This window comes from Rhizomucor pusillus (assembly GCF_041956525.1).
Source record: "Rhizomucor pusillus strain CBS 183.67 unplaced genomic scaffold VTP01scaffold_6, whole genome shotgun sequence".
In the NCBI taxonomy this organism is placed as follows: domain Eukaryota; kingdom Fungi; phylum Mucoromycota; class Mucoromycetes; order Mucorales; family Lichtheimiaceae; genus Rhizomucor; species Rhizomucor pusillus.
In genome coordinates, this window is record NW_027192148.1 from 1,003,223 (window position 1) to 1,029,086 (window position 25,864).

General features: G+C 46.5%; 11 protein-coding genes across 11 annotated transcripts; 5 read left to right on the forward strand and 6 right to left on the reverse strand.

Moving 5' to 3' along the window:
- Positions 1-142: 142 nt before the first annotated feature.
- VTP01DRAFT_9321 (uncharacterized protein) lies at positions 143-1,117 on the reverse strand (the record flags this gene model as incomplete). The annotated part of the gene is made up of 6 exons (XM_069388541.1): positions 143-292; positions 361-431; positions 496-565; positions 620-757; positions 816-898; positions 964-1,117. 6 exons carry the CDS (start codon positions 1,115-1,117, stop codon positions 143-145), a joined length of 666 nt encoding a protein of 221 aa, XP_069240827.1.
- A 164-nt stretch (positions 1,118-1,281) lies between these two features.
- VTP01DRAFT_9322 (uncharacterized protein) lies at positions 1,282-2,869 on the forward strand (the record flags this gene model as incomplete). Its single annotated transcript, XM_069388542.1, has 9 exons — positions 1,282-1,391; positions 1,454-1,590; positions 1,665-1,732; positions 1,796-1,947; positions 2,003-2,135; positions 2,197-2,242; positions 2,304-2,482; positions 2,554-2,659; positions 2,727-2,869. 9 exons carry the CDS (start codon positions 1,282-1,284, stop codon positions 2,867-2,869), a joined length of 1,074 nt encoding a protein of 357 aa, XP_069240828.1.
- A 240-nt stretch (positions 2,870-3,109) lies between these two features.
- Positions 3,110-5,117, forward strand: VTP01DRAFT_9323 (uncharacterized protein; the record flags this gene model as incomplete). Its single annotated transcript, XM_069388543.1, has 2 exons — positions 3,110-3,283; positions 3,351-5,117. The coding sequence occupies 2 exons, from the start codon at positions 3,110-3,112 to the stop codon at positions 5,115-5,117; spliced, it is 1,941 nt and encodes a 646-aa protein (XP_069240829.1).
- Positions 5,118-5,561: 444 nt separating this feature from the next.
- Positions 5,562-5,942, reverse strand: VTP01DRAFT_9324 (uncharacterized protein; the record flags this gene model as incomplete). The annotated part of the gene is made up of 1 exon (XM_069388544.1): positions 5,562-5,942. The coding sequence occupies one exon, from the start codon at positions 5,940-5,942 to the stop codon at positions 5,562-5,564; it is 381 nt and encodes a 126-aa protein (XP_069240830.1).
- Positions 5,943-6,118: 176 nt separating this feature from the next.
- Positions 6,119-6,364, forward strand: VTP01DRAFT_9325 (uncharacterized protein; the record flags this gene model as incomplete). The annotated part of the gene is made up of 1 exon (XM_069388545.1): positions 6,119-6,364. The coding sequence occupies one exon, from the start codon at positions 6,119-6,121 to the stop codon at positions 6,362-6,364; it is 246 nt and encodes an 81-aa protein (XP_069240831.1).
- A 3,069-nt stretch (positions 6,365-9,433) lies between these two features.
- On the reverse strand, positions 9,434-10,167 carry VTP01DRAFT_9326 (uncharacterized protein; the record flags this gene model as incomplete). The annotated part of the gene is made up of 4 exons (XM_069388546.1): positions 9,434-9,581; positions 9,654-9,731; positions 9,805-9,952; positions 10,011-10,167. 4 exons carry the CDS (start codon positions 10,165-10,167, stop codon positions 9,434-9,436), a joined length of 531 nt encoding a protein of 176 aa, XP_069240832.1.
- A 158-nt stretch (positions 10,168-10,325) lies between these two features.
- VTP01DRAFT_9327 (uncharacterized protein) lies at positions 10,326-10,888 on the forward strand (the record flags this gene model as incomplete). The annotated part of the gene is made up of 3 exons (XM_069388547.1): positions 10,326-10,413; positions 10,482-10,572; positions 10,630-10,888. 3 exons carry the CDS (start codon positions 10,326-10,328, stop codon positions 10,886-10,888), a joined length of 438 nt encoding a protein of 145 aa, XP_069240833.1.
- A 102-nt stretch (positions 10,889-10,990) lies between these two features.
- Positions 10,991-12,773, reverse strand: VTP01DRAFT_9328 (uncharacterized protein; the record flags this gene model as incomplete). The annotated part of the gene is made up of 4 exons (XM_069388548.1): positions 10,991-11,778; positions 11,844-12,126; positions 12,189-12,431; positions 12,501-12,773. 4 exons carry the CDS (start codon positions 12,771-12,773, stop codon positions 10,991-10,993), a joined length of 1,587 nt encoding a protein of 528 aa, XP_069240834.1.
- A 2,375-nt stretch (positions 12,774-15,148) lies between these two features.
- Positions 15,149-16,876, forward strand: VTP01DRAFT_9329 (uncharacterized protein; the record flags this gene model as incomplete). The annotated part of the gene is made up of 2 exons (XM_069388549.1): positions 15,149-16,546; positions 16,658-16,876. The coding sequence occupies 2 exons, from the start codon at positions 15,149-15,151 to the stop codon at positions 16,874-16,876; spliced, it is 1,617 nt and encodes a 538-aa protein (XP_069240835.1).
- A 474-nt stretch (positions 16,877-17,350) lies between these two features.
- On the reverse strand, positions 17,351-19,547 carry VTP01DRAFT_9330 (uncharacterized protein; the record flags this gene model as incomplete). Its single annotated transcript, XM_069388551.1, has 10 exons — positions 17,351-17,481; positions 17,547-17,703; positions 17,765-17,917; positions 17,973-18,041; positions 18,103-18,205; positions 18,312-18,523; positions 18,585-18,721; positions 18,778-18,913; positions 19,002-19,121; positions 19,188-19,547. 10 exons carry the CDS (start codon positions 19,545-19,547, stop codon positions 17,351-17,353), a joined length of 1,578 nt encoding a protein of 525 aa, XP_069240836.1.
- Positions 19,548-19,701: 154 nt separating this feature from the next.
- On the reverse strand, positions 19,702-25,734 carry VTP01DRAFT_9331 (uncharacterized protein; the record flags this gene model as incomplete). Its single annotated transcript, XM_069388552.1, has 25 exons — positions 19,702-19,798; positions 19,860-20,454; positions 20,521-21,107; positions 21,186-21,226; positions 21,290-21,388; positions 21,467-21,483; positions 21,556-21,616; positions 21,741-21,831; positions 22,382-22,488; positions 22,544-22,621; positions 22,686-22,800; positions 22,859-23,311; positions 23,369-23,490; positions 23,549-23,613; positions 23,678-23,795; positions 23,859-24,134; positions 24,185-24,253; positions 24,315-24,425; positions 24,490-24,616; positions 24,674-24,745; positions 24,807-24,916; positions 24,975-25,093; positions 25,156-25,287; positions 25,372-25,512; positions 25,566-25,734. The coding sequence occupies 25 exons, from the start codon at positions 25,732-25,734 to the stop codon at positions 19,702-19,704; spliced, it is 3,972 nt and encodes a 1,323-aa protein (XP_069240837.1).
- Positions 25,735-25,864: the final 130 nt, after the last annotated feature.

The following is a 25,864-nucleotide window of genomic DNA, read 5'->3' on the forward strand; positions in this document are numbered from 1 at the left end:
CGCAATTTCGTTGCAAAATCGTATTGGCATATCAGGAACACCACACACTCTCTCTCTTGACGAAATAAATCAAACAAGAAAGAAAGAAAGAAAAGAAAAGAAAAGAAAAGAGCAGAAGTAGCCTTTTTGAAGCACACAAAGTTTATACTAGTTTCTTTGCTACAAAGAAGTTCTTGTAGTGCTGCATTTGCCACAGGCAGATACCACCAAGGACTATGATCTGCAGCAGCGTCCACCACACGACTCTGGAGTTTGTCAATTCAGATTGATCTCGGAATTCGGCCTCACGTTCCTTGATAGCGAACGAATGAATAAATGAGAAATTCACTCATTGATGATGTTGGAAAGATGCAAACTAACCTTTTGGAATGTCTGTTCTCGACGGATATCTTGAACACGCTGGTTCAGTTCGTGGATACGCATAGCGAGATCTGGTTTAAAAGTGGATAAATATATAGATGTTCAATAAAATGATCGTGATAAAACCATGCTAACCTGTCAAGGTCTCAGTGTGATCGTGGTGATCAGCAGCCGGATCATCAAAATCCATGTCAAATGTCATTCTCTGGTACTGCACGTGAGCGGTTGAACTTGCTTCAAGACAAGATATACCACTTACAGTCTTTGTGGAATCGAACCACGAGTTGCTGATAGTAGACAGGCAAATTAAATGGTCTCCAGAGTCCTGCGAAGTAAAAGTGAATCGTCCAGAGGCTTCACCCTCTCTGTCGGTAAGCAGATGACCTTGTGGTTGTTCCTGTACATTGCACGGTCAGCAGAAAAACGCGTGCTTAGATGCGGCCAACGTCGTATACCTCGACAGTGATCTTGATGCGAACTTCCGGGTTGACAATCCATTGGTTCTGAGTAGCAGAGAACTGCTCTGCCTTGTAAATACCTGAGAAGAAAGACGGCATCGCTTGCTTAGCATCACTATCGAGCGCTGTGCCTGCTACCACCCACCAGTAACCATCGTCTGTGTTGGCAGCTCCTCTACAAAGCATTTCTTTTCTGATCCCTCCAAATAAAAGTACAATGCGTTGGCAACATTGGCGAGACTGAGCAGCACTAGAGTTAGCACGGCTAGCGAGGACCGCAGGGACAAATGAGAGGTCATGTCGGCGGGAAAAACCGAGGAATAATGTTGCAACAGCAGCAGCAGAGAGCTTCAACTGTGCACCCGCACAGAATTAGAAAAGGGCGAATTTGGATAGCCGACTCAAAAATGGTTGCCAGGTAGGCAGGTAGGCAGGCAGGCAGGCTCAGGGCCAAGTTCTTGCAATGTCCTCCTCCAGCACAGCACCCGATTTCGAACGCGACAAGCATGTCAAGTACTTTGTCTCAAACTTGAGAATGCTTCCCAATGCATACACGGAGACAGAGACTAATAGGTCAGAACTCTTGAAAAGCGTGACATATGCAGAGTTGAAAAGCTCACTGCGCAAGTACGTAGAATGACGCTGGGCTTCTTTTGTCTGGCAGCTCTTGAACTGCTCGGCGCGCTGGAAACTGCAGTGTCAGAGCAAGATAGGAAAGACTGGATCGAATGGATATACGCTCAGCAGATTTGGGGAACAGGCTCTGATCCAGGTATTTTCTCTCTTTCTCTCTCTCTCGCTCTGTAAAAGGAAAGCATTAAAAAAGGGGGCGGGTATATTCTCCAGATCTGAATGAAGGGCACTGTGGATTCCGGGGGTCACCGTATTCTGGAAGAAAATTCGATCCTGCAGCGGTTAGTCAGAGAGAAAAGCCAGCAGCGAGCGAGCGAGGACGACGCTTAATTATCTCTGTATAGACAGTATCCGAGCATATACCCTACGATACAGCACATATCACAAATACCTACACGGCACTGCTTTCTTTACTCATTTTAGGCGACGACCTTTCTCGCGTCAACAAGAACGGCATCGTTCGTACCATTAAACTTATGCAGCAAGAGGATGGAAGGTTGGCACGCGCATGCACGCGTTAACGTCAGCCTATCTAAAGAAAAATTACGTAGTGTTACACCTAGCAAGGACAGTTTAGAAAAGGATGCTCGGTTTTTGTACTGTGCATGCGCGGTATCTTACATTTTGAACGATTGGTCAGGCTTGGACGTTGAGAAATCGGTGCAATATGCTCGCAGTTTACAGGTAAACCCGTTTGCCTCATTGTCCCAAATTTTTATACTTGAAGCTAACTTGCAGCTGCTAGTCATATGAAGGCACATTTGGACAGGTTCCAGAAAGCGAAGCGCACGGTAACGTAGTAGCAATAGTATTGACAACATGAACTTCCGACGACTCATTTGGAAGATGAAGGCGGATCGACGTTTTGCGGCGTGGGTGCACTCACGTTGCTCAACAAACAAAGCGAGGGTTTCATCGATAGAGACAAGCTGATATTCTGGTGCTTGAACCAGCAGACAACTGGATTCGCGGGACGGGTCAACAAGGACGCCGATGCATGCTATTGCTTCTGGATCGGAGCTGCTCTTGATGTAAGCAATCTGTTCCTAAAAGATAAAAAACGGTAATAATTTCACTGATGTAATGCAATGGTAACAAAAAGATGCTCGGAGCTTTCGACATGGTCGAGCACCGACAATGCCGCGAATTTTTAATCGCCTGTCAAACCAAGATTGGCGGATTCGGAAAGACTCCAGGCAGTCTTCCAGGCAAGTGAAGAAAGAGAGCAGGTGGAGAAAGGGGGAAAAATAATAAGCGCGTTCTTTGTGTAAACAGACGTGATGCATTCGTACATGGCTGTGGCGAGCATGTCGCTGCTCAAGGAACCAGGCATCGCATCCATTTCGTCAGCCATCAATGCTCCGTTATCATCTGTAGAGCGCCTGAAAGCTACCAAATTTTGGCAATCGGATGAATAAATGGGATGATTCGTAATCAAAGAGAGAAGGGAAGGAAGAACAAGAAAGTGCACGAACATGCGAGCAAGTGCCCATTCCCCATTCCATATTTGGATTGGGCTTGTTTCATTCCGTTTCTCACAAATTCCACCTTTTTCTTTTTTATGCAGCTATAAATACAGGGCTTCTGACTTCCCGTCTCTCGCCTTTTTTCTTCACTTGTCTTTTCCTGATTTAATCCATCGCATATATACACAAAAGATGACAAAAGCTGTTGGTATCGACTTGGGCACAACATACTCCTGCGTTGCCGTCTGGCAGAACGACAGAGTTGAAATCATCGCCAACGACCAAGGCAATCGAACAACTCCATCTTACGTCGCCTTCACCGACACTGAACGTCTCATTGGCGATGCTGCCAAGAACCAAGTAGCTGTAAGTAATTTAATGGCATATTAATCTTTGATGCAGATTGCGTACTGACTTAAAAACTTTTGTATAGATGAATCCACAAAACACTGTCTTCGATGCCAAACGTCTGATTGGCCGTCGTTTCGCCGACCCCGAAGTACAAGCAGACATGAAGCACTGGCCATTCAAGGTCATTGACAAAGCCGGAAAGCCTATCATTCAAGTCGAATACAAGGGCGAGACTAAGCAATTCACTCCCGAAGAAATCTCATCCATGGTCCTCACCAAGATGAAGGAAACCGCTGAAGGCTACTTGGGCAGCAAGGTCGACAGCGCGGTCATCACCGTGCCCGCCTACTTCAACGACTCACAGCGTCAGGCGACCAAGGATGCCGGTACCATTGCTGGCTTGAACGTCCTCCGTATCATCAACGAACCCACTGCGGCTGCCATTGCCTACGGTCTTGACAAGCAGGGCAAGGGTGAACACAATGTCCTCATCTTCGACTTGGGTGGTGGTACCTTTGATGTGTCACTGCTGACCATCGAAGAAGGTATCTTTGAAGTCAAGGCGACTGCTGGTGACACCCACTTGGGCGGTGAAGACTTTGACAACCGATTGGTCAACCACTTTATTCAAGAATTCAAGCGCAAGTTCAAGAAGGATATCTCTGGCAACGCCCGTGCTGTCCGTCGTCTCCGCACAGCATGCGAGCGTGCCAAGCGCACCCTGTCGTCGTCTGCACAGACCTCCATTGAAATCGATTCACTCTTTGAGGGTATCGACTTTTACACATCCATCACTCGTGCCCGCTTTGAAGAATTGAACCAAGACTTGTTCCGTCAGACCATGGAACCCGTCGAACGCGTCCTCCGCGATTCCAAGATTGACAAAGGTTCTGTGCACGAAATTGTGCTAGTGGGTGGCTCCACTCGTATCCCCAAGATTCAAAAGATGGTGTCCGACTTCTTCAACGGCAAGGAACCTTGCAAGTCCATCAACCCCGACGAAGCTGTTGCGTACGGCGCTGCTGTCCAGGCTGCCATCCTTACTGGCGACACTTCTGAGAAGACCGACTCGCTCTTGCTTCTCGACGTCGCTCCTCTTTCTCTTGGTATCGAAACTGCTGGTGGCGTGTTTACTCCACTCATCAAGCGTGGTACCACTGTGCCTACCAAGAAGTCTGAGATCTTCTCTACCTACGCCGACAACCAGCCTGGTGTCTTGATCCAAGTCTATGAAGGTGAACGTGCCCGCACCAAGGACAACAACTTGCTTGGCAAGTTTGAGTTGAGTGGCATTCCACCTGCTCCTCGCGGTGTTCCCCAGATCGAAGTCACCTTTGATGTCGATGCAAACGGTATCTTGAATGTCTCCGCGCTTGACAAGACCACCGGCAAGTCCAACAAGATCACCATCACCAACGACAAGGGCCGTCTGTCCAAGGAAGAGATCGAACGCATGGTTGCCGATGCAGAAAAGTTCAAGGCCGAAGACGAGGCTGCCGCTGCCCGCATCCAAGCCAAGAATGGACTCGAATCCTATGCGTACAACTTGCGCAACACGCTTCAAGAAGAGAATGTGGCCAGCAAGCTTGACCCTGCCGACAAGGAGAAACTGGACAAGGCTATCAAGGAGGCTATCGAGTGGCTCGACAATAGCCAGGAAGCTAGCAAAGAAGAATACGAAGGCCGACAGAAGGAACTCGAAGAAGTCGCCAACCCAATCATGCAAAAGTTGTATGCTGGCGCTGCTGGAGGAGGTGCTGCTCCCGGTGGTTTCCCTGGCGCTGCTGGTGGTGGTGCTGCTCCTGGCGGCGGTGCCGACTCTGGTCCAACTGTCGAGGAAGTCGACTAAGTTTGCACAATCCTTCCTTCCTTCCTACCACCTTCCGATCGCTTGACTTTCCTTTTTTTCCCTCTCTTTTCTGTAAGATATGAGTTTTACATTTGTCTATACTTCGTCTTTTTCCTTTTTTTCACGCCTTAACCACAGAATTTTGAAGCAAATAAAAAAGAAGGATTTGTAGCTAAAGAAAACTGTAACATGATTTTATTTCAAAGCTTTTGGCTGCTTAGTAGTATGTAGTTGTAGATTGTTTTAAAAAAAGAAACATATACATGGCATTAAGATCATTAGTAGTACTAAAAACGGAATTGGATTATTAGTAGCGATGTGTGTGTGTGTGTGTTGTGCTTAAGTAAATGTCTGGACAGGTGCAATAAGCGTCGACATGTAAATTAGTAGCGGCGGGCTTGATATAGGATAGTTGAAAAGGTATCGACTGGTATAGGCAAGGTATCAATATTGAGTTTCCAAGCGTTCTTGGTGCTTGAGACTTGATTGCTTCGCAGCGCAGCGCCCGCATTCTTCGTTGACAGCAAGAGCTCTTCCACAGTTAGGACAAGCAGACCGGCATGCAAGGCAGTCCCATCCAGGCTCGAGAGATCGACCGCATCCGCAGACGGCGGCAAGGACGCTCAGGTTGCTACTGTCAGGGCTGATAGATCGTGTATAGGATGACGAGGATGGCGGCGGGTGTGGCGTTAGTGTTCGTGGCGTCGGTGCAGGTGGTGGTATTGAACATCTGTTGCTGGTGCTGGTGCTACTGCTGCTGTTGGTGCCTTTACGATTTGTGTGTAATCCGAAAACCCGGGTAGCGAGGCACTTGAATTTCCGCATGCAGGCACATACACACATGTCCAGAAAAAAAAAAGACGATGACAAGCGACAAACGACGAGAAGCAAGACGGGCGTACTCCGTGTGGCCATCTTTTTATAGCAACGGGCACATCTCCGCGAGGCCATCCGCGACGGAGTCGCCGAGATAGACAATACAACCATGGACAGTGCTGAACATGTTCATTTTTAGAGCATCTGTGTCACAATGTAATATCGGATCCACCCACTTGGAGCAAGTTCTGGATATTTTGCAAACTGATGGCACATTACGCCTTTGCAAGGATGACGAAGCACCATTTAACTTTACAATATTTTTATCAAGATTATGGATACCTCCCCACTCCCGGCCAACACTACATTCAAAAGTATCTGGTGCTCCATATCAATTTATCTCTATGCCTACAACTGCAAGGTGGGCCTAGCTGAAACAATGATGGATATCTAGATATATACATACATTCACACTAAACGTCCCGAGGAACAGGGAGCATTCCCTTGGTGTCTGTCATTGGTTCCATCATTGCCGCTTCCCAAAAATATAAAGAGCGCGCGCGCGCGGTTACGGGCTGGCCCACGTGGAGTGCCAAAGTAAGGAACGGAGGAAGAGGAGGAGGAGGAGGAGGAGGAGTGAATCCACAGTGCTGTCCGGCCCCCCTCTCGCCTCCGTACTTTCCATGTGGTTTTCATTTACCACACACGAGGTTTCTTCTTTGGAAAGTCGAAAGAAAATTCATGTGGATTATGCAGTGAAAACGGACGGAACGAGATCGGCCAAGAAGATCGCCTCTCTCTCTCTCCCCCCACCCCAAAATAGTCTTGCTCACACACACACACACACACACACACACATATTCACTCCTGACTTGTAACATTGCAACTTTTGACAGGCAGTGTCACACCCGCGCCCATTTCTTCTTTTTTCGCGAAACCCACCCCCTTCGCCTCCCCCGCAAACAACTACTTCTGCTACGAGCGAACGTCATCGTCTTTTTGCTGCTGCTGCTATGGGCAGAATGAAGCTAGATAGACCCTTGCGTTACTGCTGTTATTATTAGCAACTAGCGTGCGCGCGCGCTTTTGTATGATGATTCGTGTTGTGTTCTGTGGAACAGAATAATACCGGAATCGGAGCACCCGGAAAACGTTGCGACGACAAGTGATGAGAGAGTAGTAGTGAGCAACAAGCGGGGAAAATATGGTCATCTAATTCATTCTATCCCATTTTGTCCTAGCACATCACATTGCTATTTTCAGGCACGTACACTCGAGAAAGAAAAAGGAGACTGGAAACGAGTTCAATTTTCTAATGTATCTACTACACACACACGCACACATAACATATGCCAAGCCCGGCTGTCATATTTTACCGTTATATTGCCATGGGATACTACGGCACACACTATTATTTGATTGTCAGCATTTGATTTGTATATGAAAACGTGATATCATCATTAAACCCACCGTTATCAATGCCAGCGTACATGTGTAGGATCTCACCGAGTGGACGGGGGAAAACGAATGCACCCTGGAAAATGTGTGCATTGCATGGCGCGAATATTTGATTTGCGTGCGCCTCAGCAACCCCCAAACCTTACTTCTAGTCGTCGGTGATAAATGGAAGAAGAGGAGGAGAAAGGAAGAGGGCGCCAGAGCGCCAAAACCCAAACCTTGTAAAACCTAACCAGGCAGCCCGCGCTCGCTCATCGGTCACTTCTATCATGTATTGATTAGTAGGCTGCTGCTGCTGCTATGCGTTGTTCCTTTTTTGGTGGTGAGGTTGGGGATAATAGCAAAGCTGCTAAAGCAGTGCCAAAGGGAAAAACAAAACCAACGCAATCGCAGTGTTGTTGTTGTTTCATTATTATTGCTTTTTTGTTTCAAAGATCGATCTTTACTGAAAATGTGTGACATTTCCGCGTTTCGTGACGGTTGACAGTTATTTAGTTTGCATGCAGGAATAGCTGATAAGACGGACGGATCGGCAGCGGCAGCGGCGATAAAATATATGTCGAGGGCGTTGGCGTTTTCCACTTGAATGCATCGGCAGCGGAGTCCCAGTTAGGTACTTGACCGTGTGCTTCCTGTTGCCCTGACGGCGCTGTCAAACAAAACCCTGCACTGGACTCTCGGAACCACCTTCCGTCCGACCACTTCGTTCCGATCCGTACACATATAAAAATGGCCCACCTTGTTTTGCACAGAACTTTCCCCACAACACTTACACACACAAGATGCCTCCAGATCGACCATCCAAGCCTGCTCTCCCAAGACCCTACCCTGCTCCCGTCAAGCGTCCGCGATAAACCAACAACGACACCGGAAGCTCTGTACTTGCGTCAACAAGTCTTTGCTTTTTTCTTTTTATTTTGCGACAATCATTCATCTTGTCGAATCTCGTCTTCTATCTCGACATACTCGCCTCTGTCGGTCTCTCTCTCTCATACACGCACTCACACTCACACACCCCTTCTCTTCCTCTGTGTGTCGCCGTCAACACATGTATACCTACAAGACTTTTGCTGCTGCTTCTTTTTGTTTCCTATTATTGCAACCAGGTAGCCATGCTACTACTACTATTAGTACTACTACTACTATCACTGCTGCTATGCAACCAACCCATCAACTTGATATCACACACCACCACTCGTTGCAACATATCATCCCCTTGTGTATATATATTATAACCGTAACCCCCTAGTTGTTCCTTCTTTTTTTTTCGCTGCAATTGCCTTTTACGAGCACGCGTTGGAAAACACAAAACCTTAATGTTAGCTATTTACATATTGAAGCAAAGATCAAACGAACAAAAGAAAAGTATAACATGCCCTTAGCTACATAGCTTATAATTACGCAAAAATCAACATGATTTAAAATAAAACCAAGACAGTCCTTTTTGTTTCAACCGCAATCGAGTGAGCGAGTGATTGAGTGAGCGAATTAGGATATGAAACACAATGATGGGCCAAATCAATGGAACTATGCCTGAAAAGTAAAAAAAATTTGGCGCCTCTTTTTTCCACGTTTATTCATACATCAGCCGGCTGTCGTTGCCTTTGTGCGTTTAGCCAACGTCGGACAAGATGTCAACTTTAAAATAGACGCACAGCAGGCGTCATCGTCCGCTTCCCTGTGCTAAACTGAAGAATGCATGGCGTTAAATCCCCAACAACAACAAAAGCACCATGCGCGATTTCCACGCGACAGATGATCAACTGTGACAGCAACGAACGAAGACTTTTTTCCCCATTTACAGCAACGTGGTTGATTGACTGATCCTTGTCTAGCACCACCGTCCTGGATCTCATCCCACCCACGCCAGACACATACTCAGAGATCGGGCAACGACCTGCACATGCCGGTATGGTAACGGTTCTTTTTATTTTTATACGTTGGTTTATAGTGAGCAAGATATACGAGGGAAGGAAAAAAATGGACTTTGATCCTGGAGCATGTAGAAGAGGGGTGAAAAAGAAAAAGAATAGAGGTAACGTTTATCGCAGTAACTGGCTGGCAAAACGTTCGCGTGCATTCTGGTATGCCTGCATCAAAGTCTGTTCGCTGAATGGGATATCAACCACATCAAGACGCGGTTTCGATACTCGGTTCACGATAGCATTTGCATCTGTTTCAAGGATGACACTAACGAAACACGGCAGCCGGATTAGCAACGTAAAAGATCCAAAAGTAACCCATTTCTAGTGACGCCCATACCCTCCATCGACAGTTTCGTCCAAACACAATACTACGAGATCCAAATTATCCATGATCGATCGCTTTTCAACTTGATATCTAGTCACACCGACGACGACGATGATGATGAGCAAACCTTACTCTTTGCTATAAGTTGCAACTTTGCTAATACCTCAACAAGGTGGATACTGCGTCGTAGAATGCATTGAGCATACTCAGTAATATAAGTTCGTTTTCCTCCATCGAGCCAACGACGTAAAAGAACACATCAATGTTGGAGCGATATAAAACTACTTGGTTGTCGTACAAGATAACTTCGCCTGCAATATAAAGTGATGAGCTGGACATTGAGTGACCATTCCGGGTAATGTACCTTACCTTGGGCGCGCTTTGTCTTGTCAAATAAACCTTTTTCAAATTGCTTTTGTTCTTTGAGATTCGAGTAGTCTGAACCATAGTATTTTGCCAGCACGCGGTTTCCTTCGGCATCTAGCAGCAACACTGCCTTGATGGAGTACAGCGACAGATTCACCATGTTGGAAGCTTTGCGGAGGGGGAAAACTGCCTGCTGCCTACGACGATACCTACGTGGTCGCCACGCTTGTTGGGAACATAAGTCCGACGAACAACCAGCGGCGGCACGCACGCAACTCCATTCCCCGTTTGATTTGGTGGGCTCGCGTGGGTTGAATCATGAGCGAAGGCGAGTCTGAAGAACAACGGCGGTTCCAGATTGAGCTCGAGTTTGTGCAATGTCTGGCGAATCCCTGGTATCTCAACCGTAAGGCCCTTCAGCAGCTTCACTCCCCCGTGATACGCATATACTCACTGACACCCTTCCAGATCTAGCCCAGCAGCAATATTTCCAGGACGAGTCGTTTATCCGCTACTTGGATTATCTGCAATACTGGAAAAAGCCTGAATATGCCAAATTTGTAGTGTAAGTTGGTTAGACAGCTCCAAATGGTTCAGCAACTCAACGCTATCCTTGCTCTAGGTACCCCCATGCATTGCATTTCTTGGACCTTTTGCAGCATGAGCAATTCAGAGAGCATATTCGTACCTCAGAGAATACCCAGGAACTTCACAGAATGCAGTATTATCACTGGATGTATCTACGCAACCCGCCCAAAGAAAATTCTGAGCAACAGCAATCATCTGAGCAACAGGAACAACCGCAACAACCAGAACAACAACAACAACAACAACAACAACAACAACAACAACAGCAACAGCAACCACCACTGCTGCCATAACAATCTTTATCTCTCTCTCTCCTCGCATTCCCCTCACCCTCTTACTACCTTCTATATATCTTTATAGATATATCTTGTACATAGATGACAGATGACTTATTATTATTGTTGTTGTTGTTGTTGATCGACGACGGACTTTTCTAAACGAACATAGTCTTCAATCAATGTGTCATAGTACCGCGTCTTTTCAAGGTTAGGGCTACACACGAGCTCCGGTTCATTCTGTGCTTGCTGCTTCATCATGGATTCAAACGATCCATTGCCGAGCACTCCGTACTTGGCGAGCAGTGCGCCTCCCAGACTTGCACTGTTCATACCCTTTTGCTTGTATACAGGCAGGCCAAAGACGTCAGAAAGGAATTGGAGCAGCTTGGTGTTGGCAGCAGCGCCGCCTGTTGCCAGGATACGTGACATTTTAGCGGTCGTCATGCGCTGCAGTCGGATGCGCATAGACAGAAACTGCGATTCGACGATAGCTCTTACGTTCGAAGCCGGGTCGCTAAATTCGGAAACGGGCTGGCCGTGATCGAAGCGGTAGATACCTTTTGCGAATGGGATAATCTCTTGCATGTAATAGTAGAATCCCAACTTGCCGTCGAGATCCTTGTCTAGGTACTCGTTGAATTTTGCCCAGTCGCCCGATGCATATTCGTTTCGGATATGTTCTCTGGTCAGCGAGCCGTTCTTGTAGCAAAGCATGCCCATAAAGCCGGTGGGATCGGTCGGGTGTGCCATCAGGTGCGACTCGGTCGTTGCTTTGGCTGCACCTTGCTTCAGGTATACCAGCACTGTGTCTGATGTACCCAAAGATATCACACAGTCGCCTTCTTTCAGGTTCATGGATACCAGAGTTGCAGAGTTATCACCAGTGAACGGCATGACTTTGCAGTCTATGCTCACGTTAGAAGATCCATTTGCGCGCCAACTAATGAAAGATTGCGTTCGTTTTCCTTACCTGGTGAAAATCCGTATCGCTGTACATAGTAAGGGTTTATATTGCCAAGCTGTACACCACCTTCCACCGGCTCCAGCGAAAGTTTATTGATCAGTTCACGACCGCCGCAGTGTTCCAGCAGCTCCGGCTGCCACCGATGTGTCCAAATATTCATCAGATTGGTTCCGGATCCCTCGGGCGAGTCCACGGGAGCAAGCTTGCCTAGGAGCAACGTGGCTATGAACGAGCTCACCAGCGAGATATGTTTCGTGTTTTGATATTCAGATTCGCGTTCGTGATAGATCTATAATGTGGATGATATTAGCATTTCAGCACGCGCGACTTACAATCCACACTTGTATCTACCTTTGCAATCTGGTTTCCAGTGAATCGTTCGTATGCTTTCGAGCCTGTGAGGTCTGCGAGTGCTTGTGGACCACCGACGAGCTGTTCGAGCGATCTGCATTCGCGCGTAGTGCTAGCGTCTTGCCAAATGGGGGATTGATCAATAGCGAATGCGTCTTTAAGCTGTTCCTCCAGTGACTTTGATCCGTCCAGTTTGCCCAAGGTGTCAATTCCCTTGACACTCCAGTATACACTGCCGTGTTGCTGCAATAAATGTCAAGTTTTACTCCTACTTTCGATGGATCAACAAAAAACTCGCGCGTTCCGTCGTACCTGACCGGCGCCTGAGATACCGCGGATTTCATGGATCCTTCCGGTTGCCTTCAGACGTTCCAGCAAAATATCAAGCGCCTTGACCCACATGAGGGTAGGGGAGGTGACTCGGTCGCCATTCTGAAAAGCACCGTGCTTTGTACCGAACTCGGGAAGGTCCCGGTCGAAGTTGACAGCCTCCTCCAGGACAATGGAGTGTGCATTGTCCATGACCGTGCACTTGAGCTGCTGTGTAGAAAGGTCAAGGCCGAGGTATAGGTCCTGGTTTGTCATTTAGGTTGGGCTGCTAAGGGGGGTGGGTGGAAAGAAGAAGAAGAAGGAAGGGGAGGATTGTCAGTCAGACAGTTAGTGTGTGTGTGTCTCGAATGCCGCTTCTGCTGCTTGCTGGCAATACCATATCCTTGGCCCAATCGGGATTTTTCGTTGACGACGATTTTCCATTTTGGTTAGCCGTTCGGGTTTTTTGATGGATCCCCACGACCACCACCCAGCTGTGGCCGTGTGGGGCAGTCTCGAAGATTCCCGCTTCGCAACAGGAGAAATTCATACTTTTAAATACGATACGCAAACAGGAGGATAAAACATTTAATAATAACAAGTTTCAACCTAATGTGCCAAGATTTTAGCAATTCTTTCATTCCGATATAAACAAAGACAGGAAGTTGCAGTTCCGAAAGCAGATCGAATCTTTCTCAAGATCTATCTCCACGAGCAGTTTATCTCTTTCGTTCCTAACTGCACCGTATATCTTGACCTCCCTAATGGTATAGATATATGCTCAATCCGGGGCAGCAGCGAAAGGGAACAGCGGAGAGGAAGAAGGATCTCCTCTTCTTCTTCCTCCTCCTAATTCGTAATGTGTTATGTTTATCTACAATGTACAAATTCCAGTTCCGAGTCCCGGGAATAAAGGAGGGCAAGGGCAATGTCCACAAGTTCTATTACTCTTAACTTTTCCTGAATTAGTTCCGGTTCCGGTGACGGTCGAGGACCCTTTCTGCAAATTGTTTGTTGAGATGATAATTAGTAGTCGCGCTTTTGTCAATTTTATTTAATAAGACTTGAACTTCCCTAGCATTTCGTGTGCGTGCGCAATTTTACATTTACCGGTAAGGAAATGCGACCCCCCTTATTTTTTTTTTAACTCGAAAGCAGCGTGACACTGTCAATAAGCATCGGACATGTTCATCAAACAAAGTATAACTGTAAATTGGCAGGGATCTGCTCCTGCGTGGAGGAAAATGGGAGGTACCTTTTCCCCCAATTTTCTGCTAGATGCCCGTCTTTACGTTTCGTTGCATAATCAACCATTTCTATCTTACAAGTTCATGGATTGACTTTGTACAGCAGGATCCGCCTATATCCCATTCGTTCCATCCAACCCTGTACACGCGTAGAAAAGCGACTGCAAGATCAGCGCTTGCATCAACATAGCAAGCAATCGATGAGTATGAGCATAATTCATATGTTGTAATATGGTTTCGGGCAGTTCGAACGTCTAAGCCAGTAGTAACCAACGCTGCTTCCTTTGCTATCGCTGTTCTTCAACCAAATTAAAGGCCTTTCCGTTGTTTGGAGTATAGGATCTATACCAACACTCAGGTTCATCTTTGGTCTGTCTTCTACGCATCTTTAAATATCAGGTATCTCTGTGAGATGAAACAGATTGTCATCTTGCTCTCATAAATCAAAATCCATTAACGTATGAAATCCGCTGATATCATGAAAATGGCATGTATGCACAGAAACGTCCTTTGTATCATGTCAATTGACATTTGCTTCCAAGTGAAATGTGACGACTTTCTAGAATCAGAAAGCAAGATTGGTAAAAGCAAATATCAGTCCCGAAAGACACACGGGTCCGTGCTCTATGGAGAATGAAGAGCGTCAACGCAAAGCTCCCTTGTTAAATATTGCTTGCATGCTAGGCTATTCTCGTACATTTATGTACGCAGCGAGCAGACTTTGTATGATCACGAGACACAGAACAGGAGTGGAAGGAGGGCTCTATAAATGTAGGAGGTATGCACAGTAAATGAAACGCCTCTCTCTTCGATGATTAATAAAGGCAATAATTAGTAAGGAGAAGAAGAGACTAAAGCCAGAAGTTTAGAGAACAAAAGAGAGAGAGAGCGAGAGCAAGCATGAAGAACAAGGGAAAAGAGGACATTACCCAATTTGTCAACGGAAGGTCGCACAGCATACTGCAGCAAACGCACAACAACACAAGCAAAACAACAGGGCAGCATGTTTTTGCCGACAGCAGCAGCAGGCAGCCAGCAACCAACAGCCAACAGCAGCAGCAGCAGCAACATATACAATAGCACGTAGCACGCACAAATAAGCGGGTTTCCATCTGGAACTTCTGTCCCTTGTGCCCCCCTGGATTTTTTTAACTCTACTCATTTTAAAAAGAGCACTCTCTTTACGTTTACGCTAATGTAAAAGGAAAAGATATAGACTCCTCCTCTCCTCTTTCTTCTTCTTCCTTTCTTCTCGCACTCTCTCTCTCTCTCTCACACACACACACTCTCTCTTTTTCCTTCAGCTAAATTAACTTTATATATTTTCTTTTATCCTTCTTCTTTTTCTTGCATAACTTTTCCAGCTGATCCGACGCCAACAGCGGTTCCTCTCTCTCTGTACATATGGAGTTTACTGTCCCCCGTCACGTCCTGCCGTCATCGTCACTCGAGGACACTACTGCTACTTCAATGCACCGTGCAATACTGCAGCGAGGCGAATCTTTACATATCCTGGCAAATACCACCACAAGTGCGACGGCGGCAGCAGCAGCAGCAGCAGTGGCAACGGTATCCACGTCGCCGGTATGCAGCTTGACATCCAGTTCACTCAGCAGTAGCACGAACGGCTCGCTTGTTGACGCGACATACGAAGCACCAGCACCAGCGCCTCTCGATGCTACCACGAGCAACATCGACCTTGCTCCTCCTTCAGCAAAGTTCGATCCATCCGAAGAGTGTCAAAGCAGCAGCAGCAGCCAGATCCTCAATCCATACATGGAAGGCTCACCTAGACCGTATATGTTTTCGCAACAAAGCCAAGAACAGTCATGCGGCATTAGACAGCCCCTTTCGCCGGTCCCAGACTCCACTTCATTGGACATGAGCTCCGCAACTTCAGGAGGCGCCAGCAGCAGCAGTACTACAAGATCCCTGGCTCGCGTGCCCCTTCCAACGCCACCGGCAACAGATGGAACGCCACCGCAGCATCATCAACTAAGATGTTGGCGTGGTGGCCGCAACTCTAGCAGCGCGGAGGCAGCCGGAGTAGCAGCCAACGACACCAGCGCCGCACTCGCCGCCGTGAATAGCAATTATTTGCCAAACAACGAATTTACCACGATGCATGGTGGTGGTGGTGGTGGTGGTGGCGGCGGCAGCCGGCCAGTCTCGTCGCCGTTTCCTACGCATGCTTGGAACATTCAGCAACAGCAGCAGGCAGGAGGAGGGCCAGCATGTGGCTATACGCTCGGGCCACCTCACCACCATCAATTTGCACCGCATGTAATGTTTCCAGCACATCACACCGGCATCAATTATCCACACGATCCTGCTGAATGGACATCGTCTTCAGCTGCTGCTATCCAGCAGCAAGGCCCAATGCCGTATGCTACCAATCTCCATCATCCTCCTCCTCATCACTATCAATACCATCATCTCCACAGACGGTCTTTTCCTTACACACACGGACATCCTGAAGAACAACGACCACCAATGTCCTATTCCTCCTTCTCAACGCCGGTGCCTTCCATCTCGCATCATCCTGCCGCTGCTGCTGCTGCTGCCGTGGTGATGAACCCATCATCCAAGGCGCATCATCATCATCTTCATCATCAATACTTGGACCAGCAACAAAAACAGCAGCATCACGCCAAACGCAGCCCGCCGTCGCCTCCGAACGGGATGGATACCAACAACAAGGTCGTCACAGCGACTCCGCGACGATACAAATGCACCGTGTGCGTCAAACGCTTCACTCGACCGAGTTCATTGGCAACACACATGCATAGCCACACAGGAGAGGTAATAATAATAATAATCTGCGTTTGGGATAATAATATTGCCATTTCAACCGAAGAAAAAAGCAACAATGTAAACATACTCACATGTAATGACGGTTCTTTCTCGTTATAGAAACCATTCAAGTGCAACGTCGAAGGATGCGGCCGTCGGTTCTCGGTAGTTAGCAATCTCCGTCGACACGCCAAAATCCATAGCACCACCACAAACAATAATAACAACAACAACAGCGCCGGCAGCGGCAGCGGCAGCAGCAGCAATTCATCCTCCACCACCTTCTCCTGCTCATCATCATCATCGTCATCATCGTCGTCGTTATCATCATCATCCTGACAGGATATACCATTGTATAAAGCTTTGCGTGTGTGTGTGTGTGTGCATGCACGTAATTGCCCACCCTCTCTCGGTCGTAATCCAGCAATATGGTAGCTCACATTTTACATCACGCCACGCGCACACACACACACATATTGAACCCCTTCTTCTTGTGAGCATCGAGTCCCGCCCGCACCCCCCGAGCCCCTGGAATTTGTACTTGTTTGTTTCTCTACTATCATTCGCATTTGCTAAAACCCCTTTTTTCTCGAGCTGACGACTCCTTGCATTCGTCAGTTTATGCATCCCGCTTATATATAGCAACTTTTGTACGTTTAACCATCTCACATATATACAATCAGTGACATGTGCTTTCAATTGTATATTTATATATGTCCTTTCCGATGGTCGGGGAAAAATATGCCAGCTTGTAGAAAACAAAAACAAGGTAGATAGTAATTGCGGTACTGTGGAGGTGTGGAGAGGAAGGAATCAATGCTGCTGCTGCTGTGGCTGTTGCTGCGTAGTAGTAGTAGACGTAGTAACTGGTGGCACCATTGCGTCATTATCTGCTGTGGATTCCACAAACGCCTCTGTCTGCTGGAAAAAGGATTCCCATAAAGCTATGATCTAGACTGTTTGCGTTAGCAGCTTTATAAAGTTAAGGCAAACCTTATTAAAAAAAGACCTGCCTGCTTTTGATGCTCAATCATGCTCGCGAGAAATTGCTCAACACTTTGTCTAAAATCGTCAACTTTATCCTTGTCAAAACGGTCGAGCTCACTCTTGATCAGTTTCGATATCTCTTGGTACTCTTGATTGCATTCATCCATTCTTTGCTTCGCCTGGAGAAGCCAAGTCAATAAGCTCAAAGCATCGTCGTCGTTTTAGGTCAAATATATTAACCTCATTAATCTCCTGCTGCGCAGCGTTTGCCCTGTCCGTTTTGCTTTGGGCCCTTAGCTTTTCTTGGAGCGCTAATTTCTTTTGCCATTCCGACTCTGCCTGTTGGAACGTTTGATACGCTTTGATCCGAGTATTAAACGCCAACTCCAAAGCCTTTGCATCAGTACCGCCGTAAAACTGGATGCCAAACCTCCTTAGTATTACTTACCCTGATAGATCCGATAATCCGTATGTACTCATCAATCGTATGCTCCAACGTAAGAACATCGTGGTGTGCCTGTTATTAGTTAGCAAGCAAACTACATACACGCAAAAAAAGAGTACACCTCCAGCCTCACCTGCTGTTCATGTAATTCTTTCATTTGCTTGTGGATGTCAGCTAATGCCTTGAGATGTGAAGATAAGTTATGATCCAACTCTGCGGATGCCAAGGGTATCATGCTCTCGCCAAATTCAGCAATAGCTGCACCGAGATCTGAAGGGCATATCAATATTGGCTCACAGATTTATGTACTTTGTATATTTTCTTTTTTCTTTTTTTTTTTACCTTTTCCTCTGTTTCACGACGCTTTCTACACTTTTAAGCAGGGCCTTGAGTTGCGCCTCAAGTGCATCCAGCTGGTTTTTCTTGGATGCGAACCACTCATCCACTTCAACGAATTTTGAAAATGGGTTGCTAGCTGCATTGGATATGGTTTCTCCAAATGATCGCATCAGCCCGATTTTCGGCTGCTCGGGCTCTGCGCGTTTCTGACGTTTCTGTATATAAGAGTTATTGTTAAGGCATGCATCTTTGCGGGATCCTATGGCAATCACTCACCTCGACGTTGAATGACTCACTCTCAAGGAATACTTTAAGGTCAGGGTCACCGTACAGCATAGGATGGGAAACAATCTTTTGTAAACACCGTTCCAGCGCAATGCGCCGGGATTCGACAAATTCGTCCTGGAAACGACCTATCCAACTCCAAGTCAAAACATCCTCGACAAGAAAGAAAAAAAAAATTGCTTACCGAGAGCATGTTTCTCTGGAACCGGAGGCACGATCACTCCCGGGTTGCCTAGCGTCAGTTGATTGTACAGCCACAGAAAATCCCGGTACCGTCTAGCGACCACCACTTCCGGCGCTCGGAATGCAGGTGAATTGGTCTATCCGATGTCTAGTTTGTAAGCAAACAGTGGAATATTTTCTTTTCGACTTTTTTTTTTGGAGGTGGGGATATGATTTTTTTTTTACCTTGGTCCTGACTTTGTACACGATATGCGCATTAATAGTGTCTCCGACTTTTTGTGGATCTTGGACGGACACTTCAAAATACGGGCGCGATCCGCTCTTTGGTATCTCAAAGCTTTCTGACTGGAAAGAAAAATATATATTAGCTGTTTGCCACCATTTTTTCTTCTGCTTGATGCCCGAACAAACCTGGCTATCTTGCTGTTCACCCGATTGCTGCTGTTCTTGTTCTTGCTGATGATATGTTTCTTGTTGTTGCTGTTGCTGCTGCTCTGCACTTTGTTCAGTATATATATGGAGGTTTTCCAAATTCTGGGCAACGTCAACGTCGTCGCTGCTCTGAGCTGTCGCCGCTGCTGCTACCGCCGTTGACTCTGGTTCTTCTGCAGTGTAAGGCTGATCAGGTTCTTGGGTCGGCAAGTCTTGGCCGATCGCCAATGTATTATTGTTCTCTTCTGTGTGCCGCGAAGGTGGACTGTCTGCAAACGGGTTGCTTTCGAGCGAGTCTTCCAGGTCGCCTAGGCCTGCATTTTGAGAAGAAAAGTTCATGACCACAAACCGATCGCGCAAGACAAGCAATGGGCTCAACTTCTTGCTTGGTGTGACAGAACCAATTTCAACTCAGAAGGTAACAGCAGTAATAGCTTTGGCACAAAAACCACATTGTATAAAAACGGTCGTCTTCAAAGCCAGTATATTGTATTCAGACAAGGGCATAGACCATAGGCATTACTCTGGTAGAGAGGGTTGCGTGATAAGAAAAAAAGGGGGAATGATAATAGAGAAAGATTATGCTTGTCCTTTTTCGTATTGGTTACTAAAGCAAAAAAGAAAGAAGAAAAAGAAGAAGAAGAGCTTTACTCCAATTGCTCGTCCTCAAGGACACCAGCATCCTCTTCTTCTTCAAGGTATTCCTCTTCATCGACGAGCTCTTCGTCGGCAGTTGCTTCCTGGTATTGCTGGTATTCGGAGACAAGATCGTTCATGTTGGACTCGGCTTCAGTGAACTCCATTTCGTCCATGCCTTCACCGGTGTACCAGTGCAAGAAAGCCTTGCGACGGAACATGGCAGTGAACTGTTCGTTGACACGCTTGAAGAGTTCCTGGATAGCAGTGCTGTTACCAATGAAAGTACCAGACATCTTGAGACCCTTGGGAGGAATATCGCAGAGAGAGGTCTTGACGCTGTTGGGAATCCACTCGACAAAGTAGGAAGAGTTCTTTTGTTGCACAGCAAGCATTTGGTTCTCAACTTCCTTGGTGGACAAGCGACCACGGAAGATGGTGGCAACAGTAAGGTAGCGGCCGTGGCGAGGATCGGAAGCAGCCATCATGTTGCGAGCGTCAAACATTTGAGCAGTGAGTTCAGGGACGCTCAAGTTGCGGTATTGCTGCGAGTTGAAGGCGGTCAAGGGTGCGAAACCAACCATGAAGAAGTGAAGACGCGGAAAGGGCACTGCAGTGCGTTGATAACATTAGACATACTCTTAACCTTCCTCTTCCTCTTTCTTCTTCCACTTACCCATGTTGACAAAGAGCTTACGAAGGTCAGAGTTAAGCTGACCAGGGAAACGCAAGCTGGTGGAGACACCAGACATGACAGCAGAGACAAGCTGATTGAGTTCGCCGTAACCAGGGTTGGAGAGCTTCAAGGTACGGAAGCAGATATCGTACAAGGCCTCGTTGTCAATGCAGAAAGTGGCATCGCAGTTCTCAACAAGCTGGTGAACGGAGAGAACAGCGTTGTAAGGCTCGACAACAGTGTCAGAGACCTTGGGAGAGGGCACGACAGAGTATGTGCAAAGCATACGGTCGGGGTATTCTTCACGGATCTTGGAGAGCAAGAGGGAGCCAAGACCGGAACCGGTACCACCACCAAGGGAGTGTGCCAACTGGAAGCCCTGAAGGCAGTCAGTGTGTTCGGCTTCCTTGCGGACAATGTCCAAGACAGATTCAACAAGCTCGGCACCCTCGGTGTAGTAGCCCTTTGCCCAGGAGTTACCAGCACCAGACTGTGCAGAAACAAAGTTGTCAGGGCGGAAAAGCTTTCCGTAACCGCTGCCACGGATAGCATCCATGGTGGCAGGTTCAAGATCAACCAAGACAGCTCTGCACAAAAAAATTTGTACTCTTAGTCTCGCGGCTTCCCAACTCGCAATCAACGCTTTCTCTATCTCTGATTATTACCTTGGGACGTATTTGCCGGAGGAACCTTCGTTGTAGTAGACCTTTTAACAGGATTATCCGTCAGTGTCCTAGTCGTGCTTATTCCGAGAGCGCGCGCTTCTTACATTGATTCTCTCGAGCTGAAGATCATTGTCGCCGGCGTAGGCACCAGTGGTGTCGATACCGTGTTCCTGAGAAATGGTTTCCCAGAACTTTTGACCGATCTATAATGCAAGCAAAGCAAAGAACTCCTTCTGTCAGTTACGTCGGCTCGCCCGCTCCTATCCCCTTCAACAACACACTTGGTTACCGCACTGGCCTGTTATTTCGCAAAGGGTTTTTCGACGCGTCAGTAAACGTTCAAGACCATGTTCATATGTAGGTTTCTTACCAGCTTGAATGTGGATGATTTCTCTCATGATGACGACTGGAAACTTTGTGGATGAAGCAGGCTATGACAGATAAAACGAGATGAGAAGACGCGCTGTCTGTATACACGCTGGGAAAGCGTGCGGTCGGTGTAACAAGAGTGACCGACGATGCAGCGCTTCCATATTCCTTGGTGAATACACTTACAAAAGCAGCTTCTGTTGCGAGATGAAGAAGGAGGAGAGGAGGAAAAAATAAAAAGAGGGGTGTAGCAGCGCTCTCAAAAGCAAGTGTGGCACTATCGCACGTGTTGTGCAACTTAAAAAAGACGCCAGCACAGTTCCTCCTTTGTTGCCTGCAGCACTCCGAACACAAGCTCGCTCCACGCCCCTTTTTATCCTTTCCATGTTCAACCTACCAGCGTATGCACTTTAATAATACATTGCATCCTAATAGTCAACAGATATCCTTGGTCTCTAACTCTCTCTCTCTCTCTCTTTATCTCTCTCTGTAATATCGCATGACAGTGTCCACAATTGTTTTATGCAGCGGATTAAAAGTGCTCTCAAAAATAAACTCGCAGACTTCCTGGGTGTCGGAATCGTGGACGTCGAGGCAAAGTCACATCGGTCCCTTCCCATTCCAATTGCAAATATCAGCAGCAGTGGTAGCAGCAGAGGACATTTGCAAGCGATACGTCGTCATCAATATCATCTGTTTGTTGATATTGGATAAGCATTTATTCATCTTCTTCAGTTCTCATTTCTTGAGAGGTTTCTTCACAACTCATTCGTTCTTCAGTACTCGTTTGTTCAGAGGATCTCCTCTCTCTCCTCTCTATGAGCGACACCATCGATCCATACAATAACTTGTAGATACCATCAAATCCAAGATGATGCAGATAATCGAGTAGCTCCACTCGGAACTCTCCGTATGATATTTTAACGCCTCCATCCTATCATCCTGTTACTGCACGGTCGCGGCTCTCTCCTCGCATCTAGTCAATTTACCTTTCCAAGAGATTTTAGCAGCTGAGCAGTGATTGGTCCATCGTGTCGCAGCTCTGTCTCAGCTTCCTCTTCTTTGCCCTGACAATCCACTTATCAGTATCTGCGTTGCCCTAGTTTTCTTCCATTAATCTATTTTACTTACATCCATAAACCGTTTTGAAAAGTTTGCAAGAGCCGGAGAATGTGTTAACGATAGGACCAGGTTCAGGGTTTGATCTCGTGCGTCGCAGATAGCAGCAAACGCCTCTGTAATTTCACTATGTATGTGAAGTTAGCTACGATAATAATTATGTATCAAATAGTTTTTCTTCCTACTCTGTAAATGAAAATGCAAGTTCGCTCGGGTTTGAGTGGCTTAATGCAAGGTTACGCCACAGAGCATTGCACAAGTCCATCACATAGGTATTGAAATGGTTCAAGTATTCGACTGTGTGGCGCGTTACCCAGTCTCCTGTCTTCCGATCGTTTACTTCAAAAGCCTTCTTGTATTGGTTGACGATGCCGCAAATACGGGACATGGCCATTGCGGATGTTGTGAGGAAGGATCGATAGACGATAGGACCAGCAGGTATGATAATCTCGGGTATGTCGTGATGGATGGACATTGATGATACAAATTCGAAAAATGAAAGGGATGCATGCTGCAATAATGGATGATCGCCCTCCAATACGTATCCCATAACGCTCAGGCGATCAACGTGCTGAATAAAAAGCTGCATGACTCGAAAGTAGTCGACGTTGAATGACAGGCCCTCGAATAACCAAATGCTAATAAATTATCAGTAATTTTTTCTTACAATGTAGATATCACTGACAAGCGCTTACACTTCATCGGTATCAAGTTCATAGTCCTCATCATCCGCACTGCGGCGCCGCTGAGCATGTCGGTTCCAGTCAAGTAGAGCCCAGTTTTTAAACCATTCCGTGTAACAAAGTATCAGACGAGCCTGTAAGTGCCAATTTTAGAGTATTGTTCAGAACTCGTATTCCATAAGCTATACATACCTTCCAGAGCGCATCGGAGCGCCAGAATAACCTGTACAGAGGTTTCAGGAAGTTCTCGTATAAATCTACAATATAAAGTGTCAATGTACAAGATCGTGACTACTTCTTTAAATGAACACAGCAGCTTACCCTCAAAGGTAGTTGGTTTAACATATGTGAGAAGTTCGAATATTTCTTGTACTAGATGAACACCATTCCACGTTTGCAGGAAATCCCGCAAAAACGTTTCGATGAGAGGAAGATGAGCCTTGACACCGTTTGTTAGTTAGAGAGGCAGATAATCCGCTGCGTTGCAAGTAGCACGTTATACCTTGGTAATACGTGATAGTGTTACGAGCTTTCGAATGAGCTCTGCGAACGACTCCTTAGATACTTCAGTGTGGTTGCTCCATTTTAGCAGACTTTGCAGTGCTTGGCCCAGCCAAAGACTTAAACGTAATACTGTAGTGTCGGATGGGCTGCATACTAGCAAGTGCTGCAACATCCTGTTCTCCAGAATGGTCGCAAGCTGGTCTGGCAGCTCAAGTTTATCGATGCTTTCAGCCAGGTGCTCCGCATCGGGGATATCTCCAATAGTGATGGAGCCCTGTTTTGAAATTAGGACCTGCTACAGATGCTTGTTCGCAATATACTTACAATGTCAACACGACTGGTTACGGTGTTCGGGACAGTGAGGCTCTTATCATTAACTTTCCTCCGTTTTACCTGGGATGTACCGTATCAATACCGAAATTGTAGACTATAGATATTTTCTTTTCTCCTTTACCGGTGGATTGTCAAGGGCGGGTTTGTGCAAATCTAAATTCGGTACTTCCGCAGATTGATCCCATTCCAATCGTATTTGCTGTATATATTCCTTGGCGGCAGGGTCTGGATGCTAAGTAGAATTTTATACGTCTCAGCATTTTGTCACTAGGAACATGTCCTTATCGTTCGCTTACACTGAATATCTGTCTCTTCTTGCTGGTCCGCGGGAGATTAATTTCAGGATAGTATGCTCGATAGGTATCCAAAAGACCAAATACATGTGGCTCCATGCCAGATGTAGATTTTTCCACAATTGACAGCCTACATATTATCCTCAGTAAAATAGATAAATGTCGCACATTTACGTTCTGGACTTACAGATAGCGGATTCGGTAGGGTTTTACGTGCACACGTTTCGTCATGAAATAGAGCAAGTGGCAAAGTTCCGGTCTATCAACAAAACTTTTGTTAATTCCTTGTTTGCGTTACGAACAACCATTGCAGAACTTGCCTCAAGGTCTCCATAGAAAGATAGTGGAAAAGAACAGAGTACAATTTACTAATCTGTTCAGTCGAGTCGAGTAGTTCGTAGATCGTGATGACCCATTTCAGCAATTTAGACTGGAACATTACACAGTTAGCAATAAATTCAATCAGAGTGCTATTAAACGACACATACCATTACACGAGTGCTGTATTCTCGACACGAAAGGTGTGCAAAAATACGTAACACATGCTTCTCTGATACACCATGTCGAGGTAGCAACAGGTTGATGAGCTTTATGCAATTAAAGTCCCCTGAGATATCGCTTAGCAATCCAATGCCATGTGTGACAAAAAAGATTTGCAAACACACTCACCAAGTTTTCCGCAGAATATCAGGTCCAGCATGACAACTAGTTGTTCCTCGTTCAGACCGTACTTTTTGATCACGGGCTCTATCTTTGGGTATTTCTCTTGGAAGGCTTTTCTCAATCTTGTCTTGACAATGGCTGCATAGAAGATAGTTCAGAGAGAGAGAGAGAGAGAGACTTGATCGTACGTAATCAAATTCTGCTTTGCTGTCTATAGCTTACCAGAATGGAAGTTGCTGAACTGCTTCTGCAGGAACTGATCTACATTGTGGACATTGACTGATGACTCTGTCGGTTGTGAAGGAAATTCTCGTGTCCCTGAGGTCTGACTGCTTGCGATCGAGCTAGTCTCAGGATCTGGAGCTGTAAGCAAACTGTGAGTAGGTGCGACTTTACATGATTGGAGGTATACTAACAATTACGCACGGAGGAGGACATTGTCACGGTCAAAGGTTCTAGTTCGACTGAATTTGGGAGTTGCGGGACTTGGGGTGAGCGCGGTAATCCTGCACAGGAGCGCGTTTTGGGCACCGCGTCGATCATGCGTGCGCGCTCGCTCGCTCGCTCGCTGAGTATCATTGTCATTAACCTAAAATATTTATTATTATCCTTAGTATAGGCAATCTGTTTTCAACAAGGCACAGGTTCGGGCATTCTCTTTTCGCCCGAGACACTCCCTCGGCAAGTTTCACTCAATTGGATAAGCGAACAAGGC